This window comes from Hydra viridissima, unplaced genomic scaffold (assembly GCF_058129835.1).
Source record: "Hydra viridissima isolate aposymbiotic clone 2 unplaced genomic scaffold, HvirCarnegie_v1 scaffold_6, whole genome shotgun sequence".
Classification (NCBI taxonomy): domain Eukaryota; kingdom Metazoa; phylum Cnidaria; class Hydrozoa; order Anthoathecata; family Hydridae; genus Hydra; species Hydra viridissima.
In genome coordinates this window covers 7,174,696-7,194,508 of record NW_028324305.1, presented here as the reverse complement: position 1 = coordinate 7,194,508, position 19,813 = coordinate 7,174,696, and the positions used below count along the sequence as shown (strand labels likewise).

The following is a 19,813-nucleotide window of genomic DNA, read 5'->3' as shown; positions in this document are numbered from 1 at the left end:
CTTACCTAGTTATTTTTCTTAAAATAACCTATCCAATTGATTATAATCATTCTTAAACTAAAAAAATTGATAGAATTATTAAACAAATGTCCGAAATTATTTTTTCTATCTTATTCATTTTTAACCACCATCTCAAACAGCTTGTACTTTATTGAATATGGCACGGTACAATATTTATGAAAATGTCCATTGAAAAATTAAAAAGTATAAGTAAGAAAATGAAAAAGCAAGGAAAATAATAGAAGTTTGATTTGCAATCCTGTAAAGTAACGAACTTGCAAAGTTTAAATCATATCTTCAAATCTTGGCTTCCTTTTAAACATTTTCAGAGGTATAGAGAAAATTAATTAAAATAAAACTTCTACGACGAAGAGTGTGTCTTATGGACTGAAAACATTATAGACTAAAAGCTATCTCCGCATACCGTCTCCTGTTTTGGGCCTTATACTTATGGGTCAAAACGATGTTTACAGTTCAATTGTACATATTCAATGTGGTTTTTGATGGGTCCCTAAATAAAAAAACTGCTTTTGTAAAAAAAAAAAAAAAAAAAAAAAAAATAGGTTCAACAGACAAATGACGTGAAACTGTGGTATATAGTTTAATTGAAACCTGTAGAATAAAAAATTTTCCTCTTGCTTTTTCTACTACTGTTATTACACTATCTTCTTCCTCTACAGCATCCTGTTAATTTAATCTTTACTTCTCTTAGCCCGTTTGATAAATATGTCATCTTGTTTCAAACCACCAAAAGATTTGGTCAGTCCGAGTTCTGCAGCAAGTTGTAATGAGAACAAATTCTATACAGGTTTAAATTGTGTGTATTTTTGTAATTTTGTAGTATCTTAGGATGATCCTCAATATATATGTCAAAATAAAGGTAACAAATTTGGAGATTATACCCATCTCATGATTTAACAGAAATTATTGTTTGTGTTTCAGTTGTAGATTGTACAATGATTTGATAAGAAAAAGTTTGCTTATAGTTTATTCAAATTACTATTAAATGAGAATTGTTTATTTAAAAAAAAATTGTTCATCAGATAAATCCTCTAACAAAGTATTATGATAAAACTAAAGTTATTATAATTTTATTACAAGTTTTCTCGGGCAAAATATAGAAATAAATTATAAAACACAATATTTTCTTGGTTAACAAGACACAGCCCAACAAGAAATATTTTATACAAAATTGATCCAACTACAGAAAGCATCCAAATTTTCAGAACTTTTGACAATGATTTTGCCAGTGGCGTATCTAGGGTAGGGCAGGCAGGGCACGTGCCATGGGCGCCAGCCTAAAAGGGGCGCAAAAGAGGCTTGGTTACGATACAATAAGCGAGAATTATATAAAATAAATTAAGAAATAATATATCATATAAAATAAATATATAATATAAATTAAAGTTTGTGTCATCATTTATTAAAAAATTGTAATTAAGCACTTTATGTGGGGGAAGAGGGGCGCGAGATCGGTGTTTGCCCCAGGCTCTATTTACCCTAGGTACACCACTGGACTTTGCACAAATATTTATAAACATCTTAATCTAGCATTAAGAATGTAAATACTAATCTACACTTTTTAAACCTTTTTTATACAAAGACAAATTGTTTATTTTTTAGTAATGCAAATATTTAAATATTGACCTTAGTAGAAAGCCCAAAAACATTTAAACATTAAACATTCCTGAAGAAACAATAAATGCTACTTTAAATGAAGATCATCATCTCAATCAAAAGGTGATAAAAAAGATTCAAATTACTATTATGATACCAATGCCCCCATTTTGTCTGGAAAATTAGTGTAGTTTAAAAGATAGTTTAAGTATCATTTTTTTTACATGTCTTTAGATTGGTTTGAACATTAGCCAAGCAATTAAATTAGCAAAATTTTAAACATTGATTTTGACACAAATTACTCAAATTTTCAAGTTTTCATTATTATCATGTAAAAGTAAGTATTCTAAAACATAAGGGAGACAAACTGATTGTCAACTTTTACTATAAATGAGGCTTCCTTGTTTTTTTGTGTTTCTGATGTTCATTTGACAGATTTTTCTTTCTTCACCTAAACTGTGCAATTTTAAAAGAATTAGAAAAAAAATCTTTTGCTTCAATTTCAAGAAACATCCATGAAAAATGCAAAGGAAAAACAGGGAATGTCAGTTTTGGATATCTGTATCTAAAAATGACATTCTCTTGTTTTTAATCACTCATTTCAATTGACCCTCTTTGTTTCTATGCTTTATTTTAAATACAGAAGTTAGTATATAGTTGTATTTTATGTCAACAACAATATCGAAAAATCTTTAAAAAATGATATTTCCTCACACAAGAAATACTTTATCCCTTGCATGCATGCATATATACTTTATTTTCCAAACCATACATACATACATACATTTGTACATACATACATACATACATACATACATACATACATACATACATACATACATACATACATACATACATACATACATACATCCATCCATCCATCCATACATACATACATACATACATACATACATACATACATACATACATACATACATACATACATACATACATACATACATACATACATACATACATATTTTTTTAAGCACAATTTTTATGCTTTGATTTTATGTCTAGACTTACTTCCAAATATTGATGACAGTCAAATTACAGAATCTTATATTAATGAATTTGTATCAAAGCTTGTTTCATTCTTGACTATTTCCAACAGCCGTGATCAAAAAGTTATTAATTTTATCTCTCCAACAGATTTAATAAAGGTTATTGATTTTAATTTGCCTCATGAAAGGTCATCCTTGGGTGATGTTCTTCGAACAGCTGATGCAATTCTGAAGTTTGTTGTTAAGACAGGTTTGGAAAATAAAATATTTAAATATGTTCTTACATTTTATAACAAAAAATAATATTAAACTATAATCTTTTCACTTTGCTCCCCCTAAATTGTGATTTGTATTTTGTTAAGTTGTTAAGTATGTGAGTTTTAAGGCTAACTGCCTTTAAATGATAAATTTGTTGAGCTATTAATTAATTTTTAAGTTAATTCATTACTAAAAATGTTTTATCCAAACTGAATTTTATCTTAAATCTTATAAAGTATTAATATCGCACCATATTTAAAATGTAAAATTTAGCTCACCCTCGGTTTTTCAACCAACTTTGGGCTGGTGTTGATGTGAACTGTTTGATGGGAGAATGGATGGCATCAGTTACAAATACAACAATGTAAGAAATTAATAAAGACAAAAGTAATGAGGTTGATAAAAATTGATCTTTTTTTGTTAACGTTGTTTTTATACATAAATTATAATTTGTTGATACTTAATAATGTCTATAGACTTAGAAGATTAATGCATTCTTTTTTCAAGCAATTATCTTAAAATACATTACACAGCACCATAGCTTATCAGATTTTAACTTAATTTTATTGTTAATTTTCTAGGTACACATATGAAATGGCACCAGTGTATGTTCTTATGGAAAAGTTTATAATAGAAAAACTTTTGAGTATTGTAGGTTATGATAATGGTGAAGGCTACTTCTTTCCAGGTACTTAAATTGTACTATGATATTGTATATAAAGCTGGTGGTTCTTACCTAGTGATGGTAGCAGTAGTTATAACTATTTTAGTGTCCATAGTTGCAGTGAAGATCACTGCTGTGTCACTAAAGTAGTGACCATAATCATGAAGGAGATTATAGTTGTGGCTGCTGTAATTGTTCTGCAAGTTCATATTGATCATCTTTATAATTGGTGCTGTGTTTATAATGATAAGAATCTTTTGCTACTCTATTGTCACTGACCATAGCAGCATATTTGCTATTGTCATTATATTATCTGCTGTTGAAAAAAGTAATTGCAGTTATTATTGCAACTTAAAAAGTTACAGCAAATATTTTTTTCAAAAAGTATTGAATTTAGTTTAAATTATAACAATGTATATTTATTACAGGGGGCTCTCTTTGCAATATGGAAGCAATTGTCCTTGCTCGACACAGGTATGTTTTGTTTACTTTTAGAATTTTATAAAACTTTATCACAAACTCTCAACATTTTTTAGAGTTGACATCAGAGATGTTTTTTTTTTTATCTCTATTATCCCCAAAAATTTCTGTTTACACAATATTTTTTCTAACTGTTTACACAAGAGAGATTTGAATTTAAAAACTCTCAACTTCTTGCATTTATATCAGGCTTGTGATCAGTAAAAATGTACTGACCCTGACACCAGGTTTTAGTCATGCTTAGTGTTCATATTAATATTTGATTGCAGCAAGTTTCAGTCAAAATGAACAAATATTTTACAGTTTATCCAATCAGCTTGACAGCTACTAGCCAGCTATAGTAATAGTGTTACTGTATTATTACTGTAGTAGTATGATGATTTCATGGTTATTCAAGGCTTGTATTTTTAATAAAAGAAAAATAATAACTTTTTGATCTCAAGAATTGAGATAAATGATAATTATATGAAAATACTTTATATACTTATTCTATGAGTGTAATTTAAATTTTCTATATTACTAAAAAATATTAATGTTGCAAGAGTTATTCAATGTTATAGGTAGCTAGTAGCTGCTATTAATAGGCTGTATATAATATAGCTACAGCCTGCAGCTTAGTGTACTATTTGAAAATTTTAAGTTCTATATCCCATAAATTCTTATATAAAGAGAAGTCAGAGTCAGATGTGCAGAAAAGGGTAGAGTCAGAGTCAGAACTTTTGCTAGCCAACTCCACAGCCCTGGTTATGTAAATGAAAAAAAAGTTTTAGAGCTTGAAACTAATGAGAAAGGAATTGTAAGATTTTAATAATGTTTTACAGCATATTAAACTCTTGCAAATCAGTGTCAAATTTCTAGGGAGTTGGGTTTTTCATTTAGTAGGAAGAAATTCAAAGTTATTTTCCGAAATTAATATTTTCTCATATTTCTAGTGGAAATAATCTTTCGAATAATTAAATTAAAAAAAGTAGTTGTTAAAGTATTTTCTGAATATTCATTATCATCAATGTTTTTATTTTTGAATCTACTTTTATGTCATTAGATGTTGTCCTAATTTCAAACATACAGGGTGGAATGAAAAAAGACTGGTTATGTATGCATCAGAAGAGGTGAAGTAATAAGTAGTTTTTTTTTAATTTTTAAATTGGTTGACTTATCTCAGAACACTAACAGTAAAAAAAAAATGTTCTTTTTCATCACTGATTAAAACTTTCTCAGAATCTAAAAAACAAAAAAAAAAAAACCTTTTGAACTCTCATCACAAATTTATTCAATCATAAATTTTAAAAGTTGAGTTATTCTGCTTTTTATAAATATATAAATACTGCCGAATTTTGAGTTATTTGCTGTTTTCATTATTTTCAATAAAAAATTCAAATCCAAATCCTTATTACCTCATTGGTCTTTAACTTTATTTTTCTGTTTTTTATCTATGAAGCTACAACAAATATATACCACTATAAAACCAATTATAAAATACATTAATTACTGAAAGTTGAATAATTACTATATTACTAAATAATTAGCTTTAAAAAATGATACTCAGAACATTAATATATTGTCTGACTTTATATCAGAAAATCTTTTAACTCCCATAGCATATTTTTAAAGAGACAAAAATCTTATGCCCAAAATCATATCAAAGCAGTGTTGAGAGTTTTTCCTTTTTTGACTAAAAAAATATTTTCTTTTTATGAAAGTGCTGTATGCAAACATTCGAAACAACATATAGTTAATTGCATTTTAAATCAGTCAGCTTGTTAGATTTGAAAGGATTCAAAAAATCTCTTTTTATACCTTTTGAAGTGGTTAAGTAACCATGTATGAGTAAACGTTTTTTTCTGGTATGTAGTACGATCTAATAAATACTATATATATTACAAATACTATGTATATTACATATATTACAATTATTTGCTATGAAATGTTTTTACAATTAAAAAAAAAATATCTTTACTGTTATTGTTTGTTGTAATTTGTTAATAGAATGTCTTAAGTTTATACTCTATAAATACTTCTACATATTTTCAATCAAGTACATTACTTACAAATATTTCTAAACATTTTTTATTAGGCACATTACTCTATTATAAAGTCAGTTGCAATGATTGGTATTGGAATGGATAACATTAAGATAATTAAAACTGATCAACGGTAACTAAAAATCAAAAACAATTAAAAAATAAACCTTTATCTTAGTGTTACATAGAATGACACATGTTTAAATGTTGATGCAAATAAAGTTTGATATTTTTGAACAAAAAATAAAGTTTGATTTTTGTTTGAACAAAAAATAGTATAGACTTTTGGTTTGTTAAAAAGATATTTTATCAAACTGCACACAATTTTCCAAGGAATTATTGATTTTAAGTACTAATATGTAACTTTTTATTAATTTATGACTCATTTAAGTTTATTTTATAGGGGAAAGATGGTTGCATCAGATTTGGAAGAAGAAGTTCTAAAAACAATAAAAGAAGTATGATTTATTGCACAAACAATGTTTGGTCATCTTTATATTATGTTTTGTTTTTGAATGTCAATCAAGAATTTTTTTATTTAGGTTTAATTTTGAGCTATTTTTAGTGCATTATAATTCTCTATTTTTTATCTTTTAAATCTGATTCATATAAACAGTTGCTGTAGTTTTTAAATTTTACGTTTAAATTTCATACTTAGTCAAAATGTTCTTTGTTAATTCTTCTAATTTAAAGAATCTATTATTAAAATATTCTTTATGAGACTTTTAATTTAAGGGTGCTGAACCTTTTTTCGTGTGTGCAACAGCTGGTACAACTGTAGTTGGAGCATTTGATCCTCTTGATGAAATTGCAAACATTTGTGAAAAGTACAACATGTGGATGCATGTTGATGTATTTCTACTTATTGATCTTTGTTTCCATATTAAAGCTAATTTCAAAAACCATATCAAGTAGTTAACAGTATTTTATCTGTAATATGGTATTAAAAAATTAATTTTTAGGCTTGCTGGGGAGGGTCTTCTCTAATGTCAAGCAAGTACAAGCATCTCATGAATGGAGCACATAGGTTTGTTACTTTTTTTTTCATAGTTTTTTAACACTAGAAAACCCTTTTTTTGTAATTAGATTCTGCTAGGTGATTACCAATCAATCCTTTAAATAAAAACTTTTCGATGACAGTTAAACACTATTTGATGACAGTTGGTTCTAGTGAATGTTTTAATTTTTACTTTGGATTAAAACTGAGATATTAATACAAAATAAGGGCTTCACACATTGTACTCATAGTATTGTAAGATATTTGGCTATATCAATGGAAGGAAGATAATTTTGTTAACTTTTTATTAAGTATTCTAACATTCTTGCTGCCTGTAAAGTTTATGGCTTTATTTGTTGCTTAATGAAATTAACAGTGTTGCTTTTTACTTTAATTTTTTTTTACGCAATATTCTCAATTCATTTTTAGGTTTCTTTGATTCTTTTATTAATCTTATTTAACAACTGTTACCCTACAAGAAAACTTAAATTTATAAAATATAAAATAACAAAAATTTATAAAATGTAAAATAATAAAAATTTATAAAACATAAAAGAATAAAAATTTATAAATTGTAAAATGATAAAAATTTATAAAATAAAAATTATATTAAAAATTGCAAATTTATAAAAGTAACAATTTTATTTGAAATGTTTTATTAAGAGCTGATTCTGTATCCTGGAATCCTCATAAAATGATGAATGTGTTAATGCAATCTTCTGTCCTGTTGTTAAAAAAAAAAGTAAGCTCTAAATTTATCTGTATGTAACTTTTTTTTGTAAAAAAAAAAAGAGAGAGCACACCAAAAGCAATTGTTTACCCATTTATTTACATTAGAGAGTTTAAAAAGTATTAGATCTGAGTTACCTGATCCTATTTCATTTTAACTAAATTCAGGGTTTACTCAAAGAACAGAATAGTTTAAATGCTTCCTATCTCTTTCAAAAAGATAAGTTACTCTATGATGTATCCTGGGACTTAGGAGATTCTACATTTCAATGTGGAAGACATAATGACATCCTTAAGTTATGGCTCATGTGGAAAGCAAAGGTAAGATTTGATGTAAAGTAATTCTTTGCTAATTACAACAATGAAGAGTTTAGAATATTAGCAGGTAATTTTTAAATTGACTTTTAATTACTGTTTATCATAGGATCTTTTTTTTTCAGGGTACATCTGGAATTGAAGCACAGATAAATCATGCTTTTTCAAATGCTGAGTAAAATTTTTAAAAGTTTTGGTCAATTATTTATTTTGAAATTTATTAGAAAGAAACAGATTTTTTCTACATTGTTTATTTTTAAAAACAACTTAAAAACATGCAATGACATTATTGTTATTCATGCTATGTTTAGGTACTTAGCTAATGCAATTAAAGAGAGAGAAAATTTTGAGTTACTTTTTGAAGTAAGTTGTTTTAAAAAAATAATTAGTTAAATATATATCTTTTATTGTTTGATGCATTTGGTTGCATTAGTTTTTTTTTATTTAACATTTATTGTATTTTCATCTTTTTAATTCAAAAACAGCCTGAGAGTTGCAATGTTTGCTTTCGTTATATTCCACCCAGTCTTTCATCAATCTCAGATCTGGAAGAAAGAACTTCAAGGCTTTCTGAGGTTTGACATAAAAAAGAAAAGTTATTAGAAAGTTATAAAACAAAAAGATTGCAATTTTATCACAGTTTTGTATTACGAATTGATTCTTAAAAGTGATTCTTTAAAGCAAATTTCTTTTTCTTCTAAAAAAGTTTTCTGTGAAACCAAGTAAATAAGCATTTGTTATGCTAAAAAAGTTTTCTGTGAAACCAAGTAAATAAGCATTAGTTATGCTAAAAAAGTTTTCTGTGAAACCAAGTAAATAAGCTAAACTTAATTTGTTATGCTAAACATTTAATAGTAAACAATTTTTAATTATACTGAAGTTCAATTTTTTTTTATTGAAAAATATTGTGCTTTAGGTTTGTCCCATTATTAAAAAGCGCATGACACTTGCAGGTACTCTAATGGTCGGCTATCAACCTTTAAAAGAGCACTGCAACTTTTTTCGGATGATAACTGTTAATTATGCTGCCACTCGATCTGATATGGATTTTGTTCTTGATGAAATTGAAAGGCTTGGGAAGGACTTGTAATTTGTGCTTTTTTAAAATACTCACAGGATGTTATTTTTTATCATTATTATTATTATTATTATTTTTGCATAAGTTTCTTTTTTATGCATGTGTGTTCAGTATTTATATTTGGGTCAGTTTTAAACAACTCTGATTTTTTTATTTTTATTTGAAAATTGTGGTTGCTTTATTATAGTGCTTTGTGGTTGGTTGATCATTTGAATGTTTAAAGTTGCCTTTCATAGAGCTTTTTGATAAAATTGCAAAAGAGATTTATTAACTTATTACTCAATGTAAATTGTTTTTGATAGTTGCTGGCAAATGAGATTCATTAATTTATAACTGAATGTAAATTGTTTTTTATTGCTACTAGCATTTATAGTGCTTTTTTAATGCTCTAACTATTTTTAATCTGTGTGTGAGTGTTTATATATCTGATACATAGCAATATGTTTGTATTAACCTGTATTTAGGGGTTTTAAAGAAAAAATTTAAAGCTTAAAAGAAGTTTATTTTTCTTTTTGTTTAAAAATTTTGTTATGTAAATTTTTACCTAAAGCATATTGCAGCTTCACATAAGAGCCTCTCAGGTGTTCACAGATTTTCAAAGTTGTTGAAAATAATTTACTTCTATTTACCATACTAATTTACACTTCCAGCCAAATGTTTAGAATTCTAATTATGTTTTAGCTGCCTACATCACTGGATTTGAACCCCATTGAGTTAGTAAGTATGATTCTTTGTAAGATGTAAGAAGATCAAAAGATCATTGTAGTCGCAAACCATTGAAACTTTGTAATTAAAAAATAAATAAATTTTAGTTTTGATAAACTACAGTAGCTTATAAAAATTATTTAAAATTTGTTTACACTTTATCATTTATTTATTTATTTACAATATATAAAAGTATGAATAATTTATTTTCCAATATTGATTCATGAAGCAGTTGCAGGGTTAACGGTGCAATCATTTTTTTGAAAGTGGCTGTTTTAAATAAAGTTTACTTAGGTTATGATATTGTGTTTAATTTAGATTGTCATATTTTTAAATTAAAAATCTTTTTTTTTTTTTTTTTGTAATTATATTTAAATGATAATACATTTTTGATATACTTACATTATAAATACATAAAAAATACTCATATTTTTCTTAAGTATTTGTAATTTTTCTGTTTATTTTTATGCTTTTTTTAAAGTTAATCAACCCAAAGTCACACTGATTACTTAGAAATTATCAAAACTCAGCTCAATTAGAAATTTAGTGTTTAAAAACAGATTTAGATTTATTGATGCTTATATTATTAATATTTAGCTTTGTTATCAATCTTATTTATCAATATTTTTAGATTTGAATTTTTAGATTTAATTTTAGAATTTGATTAGTTTCTAAAATGATAAAAAATTATATACTATATAAATATTACATACTATAAAAAAATTACAATACAGTATATAATTAAGTGCAAATTATGGCAGCTAGCAATGGCTTAGTGCCAAATGAGGATGGGAAGAAAATAAACTGCAGCTTTTGTAACTGCTGGTTACCTTCTGTATCATGTACTAATTTTTTCAGTTTAATTATAGTTAATATTTAAAAATTATTTTGTCATAAGGATTAATTTAAAATTAATTTTTATTTTGTTTAATTAACTGTTTGTTTGATTTTGTTTTAGCAAAGTTTGTTGATGCACATATCAATGGAAGAAAGCACATCTATAATGTTCAAAATCAGCAAAAAAAAGATCTTAAATTCAAAAGAAGTGTCTATGTAAAAGGCTTTGATCCGCTCCTACCTCAATTAGAAGAAGAACTTAAAAACTATTTTCAAACACTAGAATGTCAAGTGAATGATATCTATGTTGATAAGAATGTGGTAATTTTTTTAAAAAAGTTTCATTCTGTCTTGACAGAAAAATAAAATTTCTGCTCCAGATAATTTGGTTTAACCATTTTTTAAAACATTTATGTTTTTCATTTTCATTTTTACAAAGAGATGAAGTCTAAATGAATCAACAACTAATTCTTCTAAAGTAAAAGTTAACTTCTACTTACATTTTTTTGTTACTACTGTTAAAAAAAAAATTATAAGTAATAATAAACACATTGTAGAAAATGGCACTGAACATTCACTAGAGTGTTAAAAATATTTTTATCAATGATTTTTAGTTTAAAATTTTTTTTTGAAGGATAAAAAAAAATTACAGTTTTATGAAATTAGAAAGGTGTAGTTTTTAAAATTAAGTCAGATGTGCAATAATCAGTTATAAAGTTTGCATTTCTAGCATTTTGCATATCTACCATTTTGGATATCTACCATATTTTGTTTTAACTTAAGGAATATTTAAACAGCAGAATTTGCAGAAAATAAAAAGAAGTAAGATATAAATGAAGTGGCATTTGATGCTATTTTCTTGCATAAAATGAAAAAAATGAGAAAATTATTAAGAATAGTAATAATCTTGAGGATAGTCTCTCAAATTATTATCATATCCTCAAGATTATTATTATTCTTAATAATTTTAACATATCAACATAAATATGCTGTTAAGAGAAACTTTTTTATACTTAACAAAATTTTTAAAAATATAATGAATAACAAAAAATACAAAATAATTGAAAAAATATTTTGTGAAAAAATATTCATTTGGTCATTTGCTAATTTAATTCTTATAATTTGTAAGTGCATAGATAAGTTATCAAACAAGTTATCCTATGACTGTTTTTCATTGAGACTGTTTCATTTGACTGTTTTTCATTGTGTGGAGCTTTTCAAAATTGTCACACAGGTGTTATTTTCAAGCTTTATAAACTAAAATATGTTATGTAGGTTTGTAAAGGGTTTGTAGAGGGTTTGTAGAGGTTCTGTAGAGACTTTGTAGAAGCTTTGTAGAGGTTTTGGAAAATCTGGAAAATTACAGATTATTAGATTTTAAACTATCAAAAATAAAATCAAGAATCTTCGATAGCAGTATTTTTTTTTAGATACTCTTTTTACAAACTTAAAATATTCAATTCAAGCCCTGTTGCATATTATTTTTACATATGGTGCTGATGCAATGTTTAATTTCAGGCAGCATACTCAATCATTGAGTTTCATGCAGAAGAATCTGTTGAAAAAGTTATGCAACTTAATGAGCATCTGTTCTATGGTAAACAGTTGATAGTTCGTAGGAGAGAAAAGATGCACTCTACAAACAAGCCATCTACAAAATGTGTTTCATCTTTGTGTTCAGAAGAATTTCTTGCGGATTTAGAGAAATGCAACAGTGTAAGAGTTTGTTTTTTAATTAAAAAAAAACTAAAAAAAAAAAAAAAAAAAAGCCTAAAATACAGTTGATATTTTATTAAGCAGTAGTTCATGTATTTATACAGAAGTTAGACTGCTGGTACAATACTTTTGATAAGATATCTAAAATTTTGAAAAGATTTTCTAGGTCATGTTTGTAGCTATAGAATTAAAATAAAATTTTAAAAGATCACCACACATACAAAAAGGGTGTATTTAATTATATAATTTTTTTTGTTCAGATTGATTCTCAAATGGAATTGCTTCAAACTCATTTTCAGTTGACCAAGAATGATCTTGCTCTGCGACAACTAGTTTGTGAACTTTTGCAAAGTGTTTTCGAAGAGGTTTTTCCAAAATGTAAAGTTGTTCAATTCGGTTCAAGTGCAAGTGGCCTTGGAATGAAAGGATGTGATATTGATTTGACTCTTCTAACAGATTCTGATGACAAAGACCAAAAGGATACTATGCATGAAGTCAGAGATGTGATACAGCGATTTGCACCAGGATGTAAAAGTGTCTCACTTGTCCAATCTGCAAAAAACTGTACTATTGTGAAGTTTTTCCATACGGATTCTTTACTGAGTGTTGATTTAAGTCTTAACAACAGGTAATGGGCTTATCATTGTTTTTATTGATTTATAAAAATGTGTTTTTTGTTTATTTGTTTCTTCATAAACAATATTAAATTTATTTAAAGTAAATTATTTTTTTATAAAAGTATTTTTTAAATAGTTTTAAAATTTAAGACTTGTTTATTATCATTAATTTGTTATATTTGATTGGTTGCAATTTCACTAATCATAATGAATATATAAATGTATCTTAATTCTTAGGTTAGCTGTAGCAAATACAGAACTTTTAACTGCATACATCAATGCTGACAAAAGAGTCTCATTGTTATTGTTCACAATTAGAGCTTGGGCTCGCTTCAACAACCTTACAGGTCGCAGTGGATTACAGCTATCAAACTACGCTCTCACTTTAATGGTGGTGCATTTCTTGCAACATACTTATCCTCCAGTATTGCTTTGCTTACAGGATTGTTGCACAATGCAAGAGAAAATGATAGATTGTTGGAATTGTTCGTTTTGCAAAGTATGCAGTACAATAACCAATGAAAACAAAAGAACCTCTGGTATAACTTTCAACTTTTACTTTACATTACATTTTATAACACTTATGTCTTTCCGAAATTTTATTAACATCTAGAAGAATATTAATGCCAAAGATTGCTTTAGCGTTTTAAAGTGTTTCCAATTTATATAAAGATACATTTTATAATAAACATATCATTCATATTAATCAAGGTGATAATTGATTATAGGTGAGTTATAGCTCACTTCATCTTCATTCATCACTTTCTTAGTCAAAACCAGTTTATTGGATTTGTTTTCCTCTTATGAGCTTGAAGATTGTTTAATATTTTTATACTTCAGTTTAGCAAACTTTCATAATTTTTATAGAACTGGTTGATCTTCTCTCTTTTAGTTTGATTTTTTTAGTGTCAATTTTAATATATTTTTTTTAGGGGAGCTATTGAAGGAGTTTTTTGAATACTACAGTATGTTTGATTTTGCTAAATACGCGGTTGTTGTTCATTTATCGAGCTTAATTTTAAAGAAAGAACTTCAGATACCTCACTGTTCTACCAGTAAGCTTGAAATAAATTCCCCAATACTTGTCCAAGATCCATTTAAAAGATCGCATAATGTTGCTCAAAATGTTTCCCTAGCAGGAAGAGAGTTGTTTTTGCGCATGTGTAAACTCGCTGTTACCAGTTTACCTTATTCTTTTAAAAAGTTGTTTCATGCTAATGAGTTCAAACATAAAAAGCGCAAGCAGGCTAAAATTCATCAATATACAATTTCCTTACCTAATTGTAAACATACAACAGAAGCAAGTTTGCTGTGCTGTGAAGATTTTGTGTTAAATTTGTTAAAAGAAGATTTTAAAATGCTCATTGAACCTAATAAAACTATCAAGACTCTAAAAAGTGACATTTCTGAAACGAGTGACAGTTGTGTTAGAAATGATATAAATCAAGATGAGTTAAAGAATAAAATGGTAAAACGAAAATTTTCCGCAGAATTTTCCACAGAACTTAACTGTAAAAAACGCGTTGTTCATGAAAATTACTTTACTATAATTGCTCAAAGTGATACATGGACAAACCGAAGGAAGAACCAAAGAATTCTGAAATACAAATCACCAAATGAATCAACAGTCAAGCCGCAAGATGGTGAGTCTCTGGGACAGTCTTCGGAAGTGTTTTCTTGCCTACTTCATATTGATAAAGGAGAACACCCCCTTGCCGTTTGCAAAGTTAACTTTGAACCCAGCGTTAGTGAAAGCAACTTATTGCAATTTCAGACGTTTTTTGCGCTCTTTAAAAAGTCACTTTTAACAGTATTTCATTAATATTGTGTTAAACACCAATATCACCTTGCTTATTGCAGCATAAAAACGCTGTTATGCCCTCCTTATGTATTTTAAAGTAAAAAGTAAACAAATTAATAACTTTCAGTTTCATTTCTTTAAATATATTCTTTTCTTTTTTCTCAACAGGACGAAAGAGTTTTACTTTTTCGGCTAATGTAAATGTTTAAGTAAATTAAGTCGGGGTAGCCATTTTAACTTTTTCATCCATTTTAACCAATTCTATGATAAACCCCCTAAAACAATAAACCTGTGCAGTGCTTCACTGTGGACTGTTTGTATTTACGGTGCAGATGTCACTTTGGTTTGTATTTAACAGGCGTTTCATTTTTTCACAACTAATTTTCTTCGAAATTCTCAGCACAAAGCGTTTTTGATGTTTTTCTCAGTAAGTCTTTTAGTCTTTAAGCAGCTTTTCAGTTGTCTTTTCACAATTAAGTGGACCCAAATTTAATTTCTTTGATGACTTGAGTACTAGCACTTTGCAAGTTAGATGACTCCTATACTGCTGACATTTGGATGACCTGATGACTCGTGTACTGGCTCTTGGATTGGCACAAACGAGGCAGGAATTTTATACTACTGTATCAGATTAAAACTTTTGTTGATACAATCCTGAATTTTTTGTTGACGTGTAATTGTTACTTTTCAGCATGATACTTTGTTGAACATCAACGTTTTAACTTGATCCAGATTTTTACGTTTATATACGTTAAAAAATTTAACAGCATTATCAATTAGGTATATTATGTTTTTTATTTTGGCAAAAAAAAAAAAAAAATTACTAAAAGAAATAAGTAAAATGAATTAACATTATTGTAAAAGTGATTTTGTAAAAACTATTTTCTTTTAAAATCATTTGTTTATTATTTTTTAATAGCTATAAATAGTTTTTAAAAAAGAATATAACTAGTTTTTATAAAAGAATATAAATAGTTTTTAAAAGAAGCTATAAATACTTTTTACGTCACTGAATTTTTTAACTAAAGCATGCTTTTAGATTTTACAATTATGTTTTTCCAGAAATAAATGTAATTATTGTTGCTTAAATATAAAACAAAGACATGAGCAACTCCATTGGGAAAAAACATTTTAAAAAAGGCTATGAAGATAACTTAAATACTTGAATTCAACTAAGTCTGTTTTTCATTGTAACCAACTATGTAATAAGTGTATTATTTATCTAACATTAAAGGAATGATTTGGAAGCTATTGAGTTTCTTTTCTTTTTTACTATCCGTTCATGGATTTTGGTGGCCTTTCTCTTCATTTACTGATTCGTCTGAATCTACCCTGGATCAAAATAAAAGTGAAAAATCTATAACAACTGCGGCAGCAATTTTTGCTCCATTTGAAATATCTTCTAATGAACAGAAATTTTTGAGCGAAGCTCAACATTATTTAGAAAATCTTTCAGCGTTAGATCAGTGCAATCTGCTGGCGAGTATATGTTCGTTGCTTTTTAGTCAATGAGTTCTGATAAAAGATATTTTTTTCTTTATCATACAGTTTTTCGTTTTTAACAGATAGTCAATCGATTGAAAAGCTCTTGTAACAAATTAAGCGAAGAAGATCTATCCAAACTTGGGGTAAACCTACTCAATTGTCAAAGTGCAGTTGAAGGAAGAAAAGTATTCATTTGCAACGACCATATGGTAGCTCTCACATAAATTCTCTTTCCATTAAGTGTTGAGTTGTCTTGATGTTGTTGAAGGTAAAAAAATTTTTAGAAACTTATTGAGTGCACAAAGGATATGGATGCTGATATGTGGAACTCGTATCATATCATAAGTAATCGTGCTCGTGCTATTTGTCACAGTATGCGTCAAGCAGAGTTTCGTATGAAGGCTGAGCAGACAGTAAACAATATGGCAGCTGCTGCATTAGAAAATGTCAATATGCTTCAAAACCTTGCCGTGAGTTTTTAGGTTTTACATACTGTATGTATGTATGTATGTATGTATGTATGTATGTATGTATGTATGTATGTATGTATGTATGTATGTATGTATGTATGTATGTATGTATGTATGTATGTATGTATGTATGTATGTATGTATGTATGTATGTATGTATGTATGTATGTATGTATGTATGTATGTATGTATGTATGTATGTATGTATGTATGTATGTATGTATGTATGTATGTATGTATGTATGTATTATGTTTTCTAGAATGGTCAGAAGAAGCTACAAATTACAACAGAGGAAGCAGTCAATCATATTTCAAAAAAGCATGATTTTCTTGTGCTTCAGCAAAATGAATTCAAGGATAAGCAAGATCAACTTGGGCATGAAATCAACTCGAACATTCTTGCACTAACTAAGGAAAAACAAATTATTGTGCATAGACATAAACAAATAGAAGAATATACAGAAAGAATCAATAAGCAACTTAGTAATCTTTAGATGAATCTTATTTAGTAAAATTAGATAACAACATTTACCTAAGTGGCTTATTTTGATTTTTTAGATGCACTTGTTGAAGAAATTAAGTCTCAGGACCTCGCTAAAAAAGAAAACGAGAAAGAAATTCTTAAGGATTTAGACTCTGTAAAGTCAAAAGCTGATGAGGTGCTTAAAAAACTAGGTGGAGCTATGAAGATCATTTTTAGCGTTTCAGTCATAAACACGATAAATTTTTTTTTTTTTTATGACAACTTGTTGCTCTTCCAATGATGTTCTTCGACACGAACGTTGATTGAATTTTTTTTTTTTGTTTCCAGAGAGTTTGTTTATAGACGTTGATCATTATCAAGAAAACATCGAAGCTAAACAAAATAAAACATTGGAGAATTTAGAAGAGATTCAAGCTGCTATCGGCTTTATTAATGATGTGACTACTCTTTTGTTCTCTGTTGATGCTTTTATATTCTGCCGTTGTTAAAATTTAAATATGGAGCATAGAATTTTTTACAGGTGTTAAACAAACTATCAACATCTTTCAACAATCAGATTCCCTGGCTGCACGCATTATTTGGTGATACTATTGACAAACTAAACGTGGTCACAGTTTTGCTTTCTCATTTTACGTTTTTTGTTGTTGCCTTGCTTGCTGCGTTGTTTATAGGAGTTCCTATGATCACAAAAACAGCATTGCTATTTATCATTCCACTCAACTGTGTTGTTGCCGCCCAGGAAAAGCGTCATCTTTCTTTCCTCCAAATGTCGTCGGTTTTGTTGTTTACTTTGCCATGTGAGTATGTTTTCCATAAACTCATAAAAATCGCCAAAAACAGATTATTATTATTATTTTTTTTTTTCTACAGAGTTTTGCTTAATTTAGTTAGTTATGTCATCAAGAAAATAAACTCCGGTTTTCATTCAAAATGCCTAGTAAATAAACGAGAAGAAAACGAACGTTTATTGAACGCACGTAAGTTTTAAATCTTCAGTCTGTTTTTTGTTATAAACTTTATTTTATAAAAGCACTTAATTTTTTAATAAACCATTTCATGAATTTTTCAAAAGCTGTTGCACGTATATTTGTAACTTAAAAGCTCCAATAATTTTTCAAACGTTTGAAGCGGTTTTAAAAGTTCGTCTCAAACAGCTCTTAAGGTTTAAGCGATTTTGAAATTTCAACTATACATTTTTTAGGCGTATTCGATAAATCGAAATACATAGATCAAACGAATGATAATTTTTGTGTTCCCACTTTCACTCCTGCCAAAGAGATTGTTAACGATTCGGTAAAAAACACTTTATGTCGTAAAGGTTCGAAAAAATCACTTGAAGACCCATTCGATTGTTCAAAAAATACATACTGTGAAGCTTTGATAAAACCACTTGACAGTACGTTGGAACTCTCAAAGAATGATTTATTCCGTGAAGCTTTAAGAAAACCATTGGATGATTCGTTCGATCTTTCCCCCTCGAGTACGTCCTCGCCACTGCGAATGAGAAATGCAGTTGAAAAAAATAATTCTTCATTGTTTTTAAATACCACTGCGGGAGGCTCACCTCGGTGCTGTGGTCTCACTAAATCTGGATTAAGATGTAAAAATCCTGCTGTTTTGAATGGAGCGAATTGCAGGTTCCATTCCAAATAAAGGAAAAACGTTTTTTCCCCTTAAGTTTGGTTTTATTTAAAGTCAGAAAAACATTTTTTAAATATTTTTGTAAATTAATAATGTGTAGTGTTTGTCAATATATTTTGTTAAAAACATAAAATATTTATTGTACAAAAAATTTACACCATGATTTTTATTATCGATTTTGCGTAAAATTAGGATAAAATTTTTAAATTCAGTTAATTTTTTTTTTTTTAAATTATTTTTATAGATTTTTTTATTTTTATTGTTGTTAACATGATACGGTCTATTTATCGTTCTTATATCGTCCTTACAGAGGTTTCTTAAGTTGCTCTTTAAAACTTGTGCTTCCTTTTTTTTAAAGTTATTTATTATTATTATTACTATTATTATCATTAATATTATTATTATTATTATTATTATTATTATTATCATTATTATTATTATTATTATTATTATTATTATTATTATTATTATTATTGTTATTATTAATCATTATTTTTATTATTACTATTATTATTTTACTTTTTCTTTATTTTAACGTTCATTCATTTTTTATGAAGTGATATGTAGTCAAATAATGCGTATTCACATAAGAATGGACTTCCATGAATGGTCTTACATGAACCCATTACTTGCTTAGTAGTTTTGTAACGAACCTCCAACCTCCCTCCCTCCCTCCAGCCTTTTCTGCTGTGCTACTATATAATTTCAAATGGGCGTTCAACAAAGTTAAATGCTTTCTTAAATTTGTAGATGGACGTTCCATCGAAACAATTATTTTGTTAAGAATTAAATTTGTACATAGAATTCGGAGCGTGAAATGGGTAGGCATGGGTGGCTGCATATTAGGGCGAAGAGGGAAACAATATTTAAAGACTAATTTTACTTTTTTACTTC

The 19,813-nt window shown here is 27.5% G+C and overlaps 3 protein-coding genes and 1 long non-coding RNA gene across 6 annotated transcripts; 3 read left to right on the top strand and 1 right to left on the bottom strand.

Annotated features, from left to right (window-relative positions):
• Nucleotides 1-157: 157 nt before the first annotated feature.
• LOC145190314 (glutamate decarboxylase 2-like) lies at nucleotides 158-9,658 on the top strand. Of its 3 annotated transcripts, none has more exons than XM_090090651.1 (17): nucleotides 158-331; nucleotides 713-808; nucleotides 2,638-2,871; nucleotides 3,153-3,243; nucleotides 3,461-3,567; nucleotides 3,972-4,017; nucleotides 5,066-5,132; nucleotides 6,098-6,177; nucleotides 6,448-6,502; nucleotides 6,780-6,896; nucleotides 7,007-7,071; nucleotides 7,705-7,783; nucleotides 7,939-8,091; nucleotides 8,211-8,260; nucleotides 8,397-8,448; nucleotides 8,571-8,660; nucleotides 9,002-9,658. In XM_090090651.1, exons 2-17 carry the CDS (start codon nucleotides 727-729, stop codon nucleotides 9,173-9,175), a joined length of 1,542 nt encoding a protein of 513 aa, XP_089946777.1. In that variant the 5' UTR covers nucleotides 158-331; nucleotides 713-726; the 3' UTR covers nucleotides 9,176-9,658. The 3 variants fall into 3 exon arrangements, with proteins under 3 accessions (XP_089946777.1, XP_089946779.1, XP_089946778.1); XM_090090652.1 differs by lacking the exon at nucleotides 158-331 and adding an exon at nucleotides 419-592; XM_090090653.1 differs by lacking the exon at nucleotides 6,098-6,177 and having other exon boundaries at nucleotides 5,066-5,137.
• An 848-nt stretch (nucleotides 9,659-10,506) lies between these two features.
• Nucleotides 10,507-14,956, top strand: LOC145190520 (speckle targeted PIP5K1A-regulated poly(A) polymerase-like). The gene is made up of 6 exons (XM_080067403.2): nucleotides 10,507-10,710; nucleotides 10,827-11,026; nucleotides 12,224-12,421; nucleotides 12,682-13,049; nucleotides 13,276-13,577; nucleotides 13,971-14,956. The coding sequence occupies exons 1-6, from the start codon at nucleotides 10,623-10,625 to the stop codon at nucleotides 14,858-14,860; spliced, it is 2,046 nt and encodes a 681-aa protein (XP_079923529.2). The 5' UTR covers nucleotides 10,507-10,622; the 3' UTR covers nucleotides 14,861-14,956.
• An 881-nt stretch (nucleotides 14,957-15,837) lies between these two features.
• On the bottom strand, nucleotides 15,838-18,462 carry LOC149886815 (uncharacterized). The gene is made up of 2 exons (XR_016453771.1): nucleotides 17,327-18,462; nucleotides 15,838-17,202 (listed from the first exon to the last, which is right to left on the bottom strand). It is a non-coding gene; the product is annotated as an uncharacterized LOC149886815 (long non-coding RNA).
• LOC145190615 (protein brambleberry-like) lies at nucleotides 16,076-18,941 on the top strand. The gene is made up of 9 exons (XM_090091820.1): nucleotides 16,076-16,318; nucleotides 16,405-16,533; nucleotides 16,609-16,794; nucleotides 17,055-17,277; nucleotides 17,353-17,469; nucleotides 17,606-17,715; nucleotides 17,799-18,075; nucleotides 18,166-18,255; nucleotides 18,480-18,941. Exons 1-9 carry the CDS (start codon nucleotides 16,076-16,078, stop codon nucleotides 18,929-18,931), a joined length of 1,827 nt encoding a protein of 608 aa, XP_089947946.1. The 3' UTR covers nucleotides 18,932-18,941.
• Nucleotides 18,942-19,813: the final 872 nt, after the last annotated feature.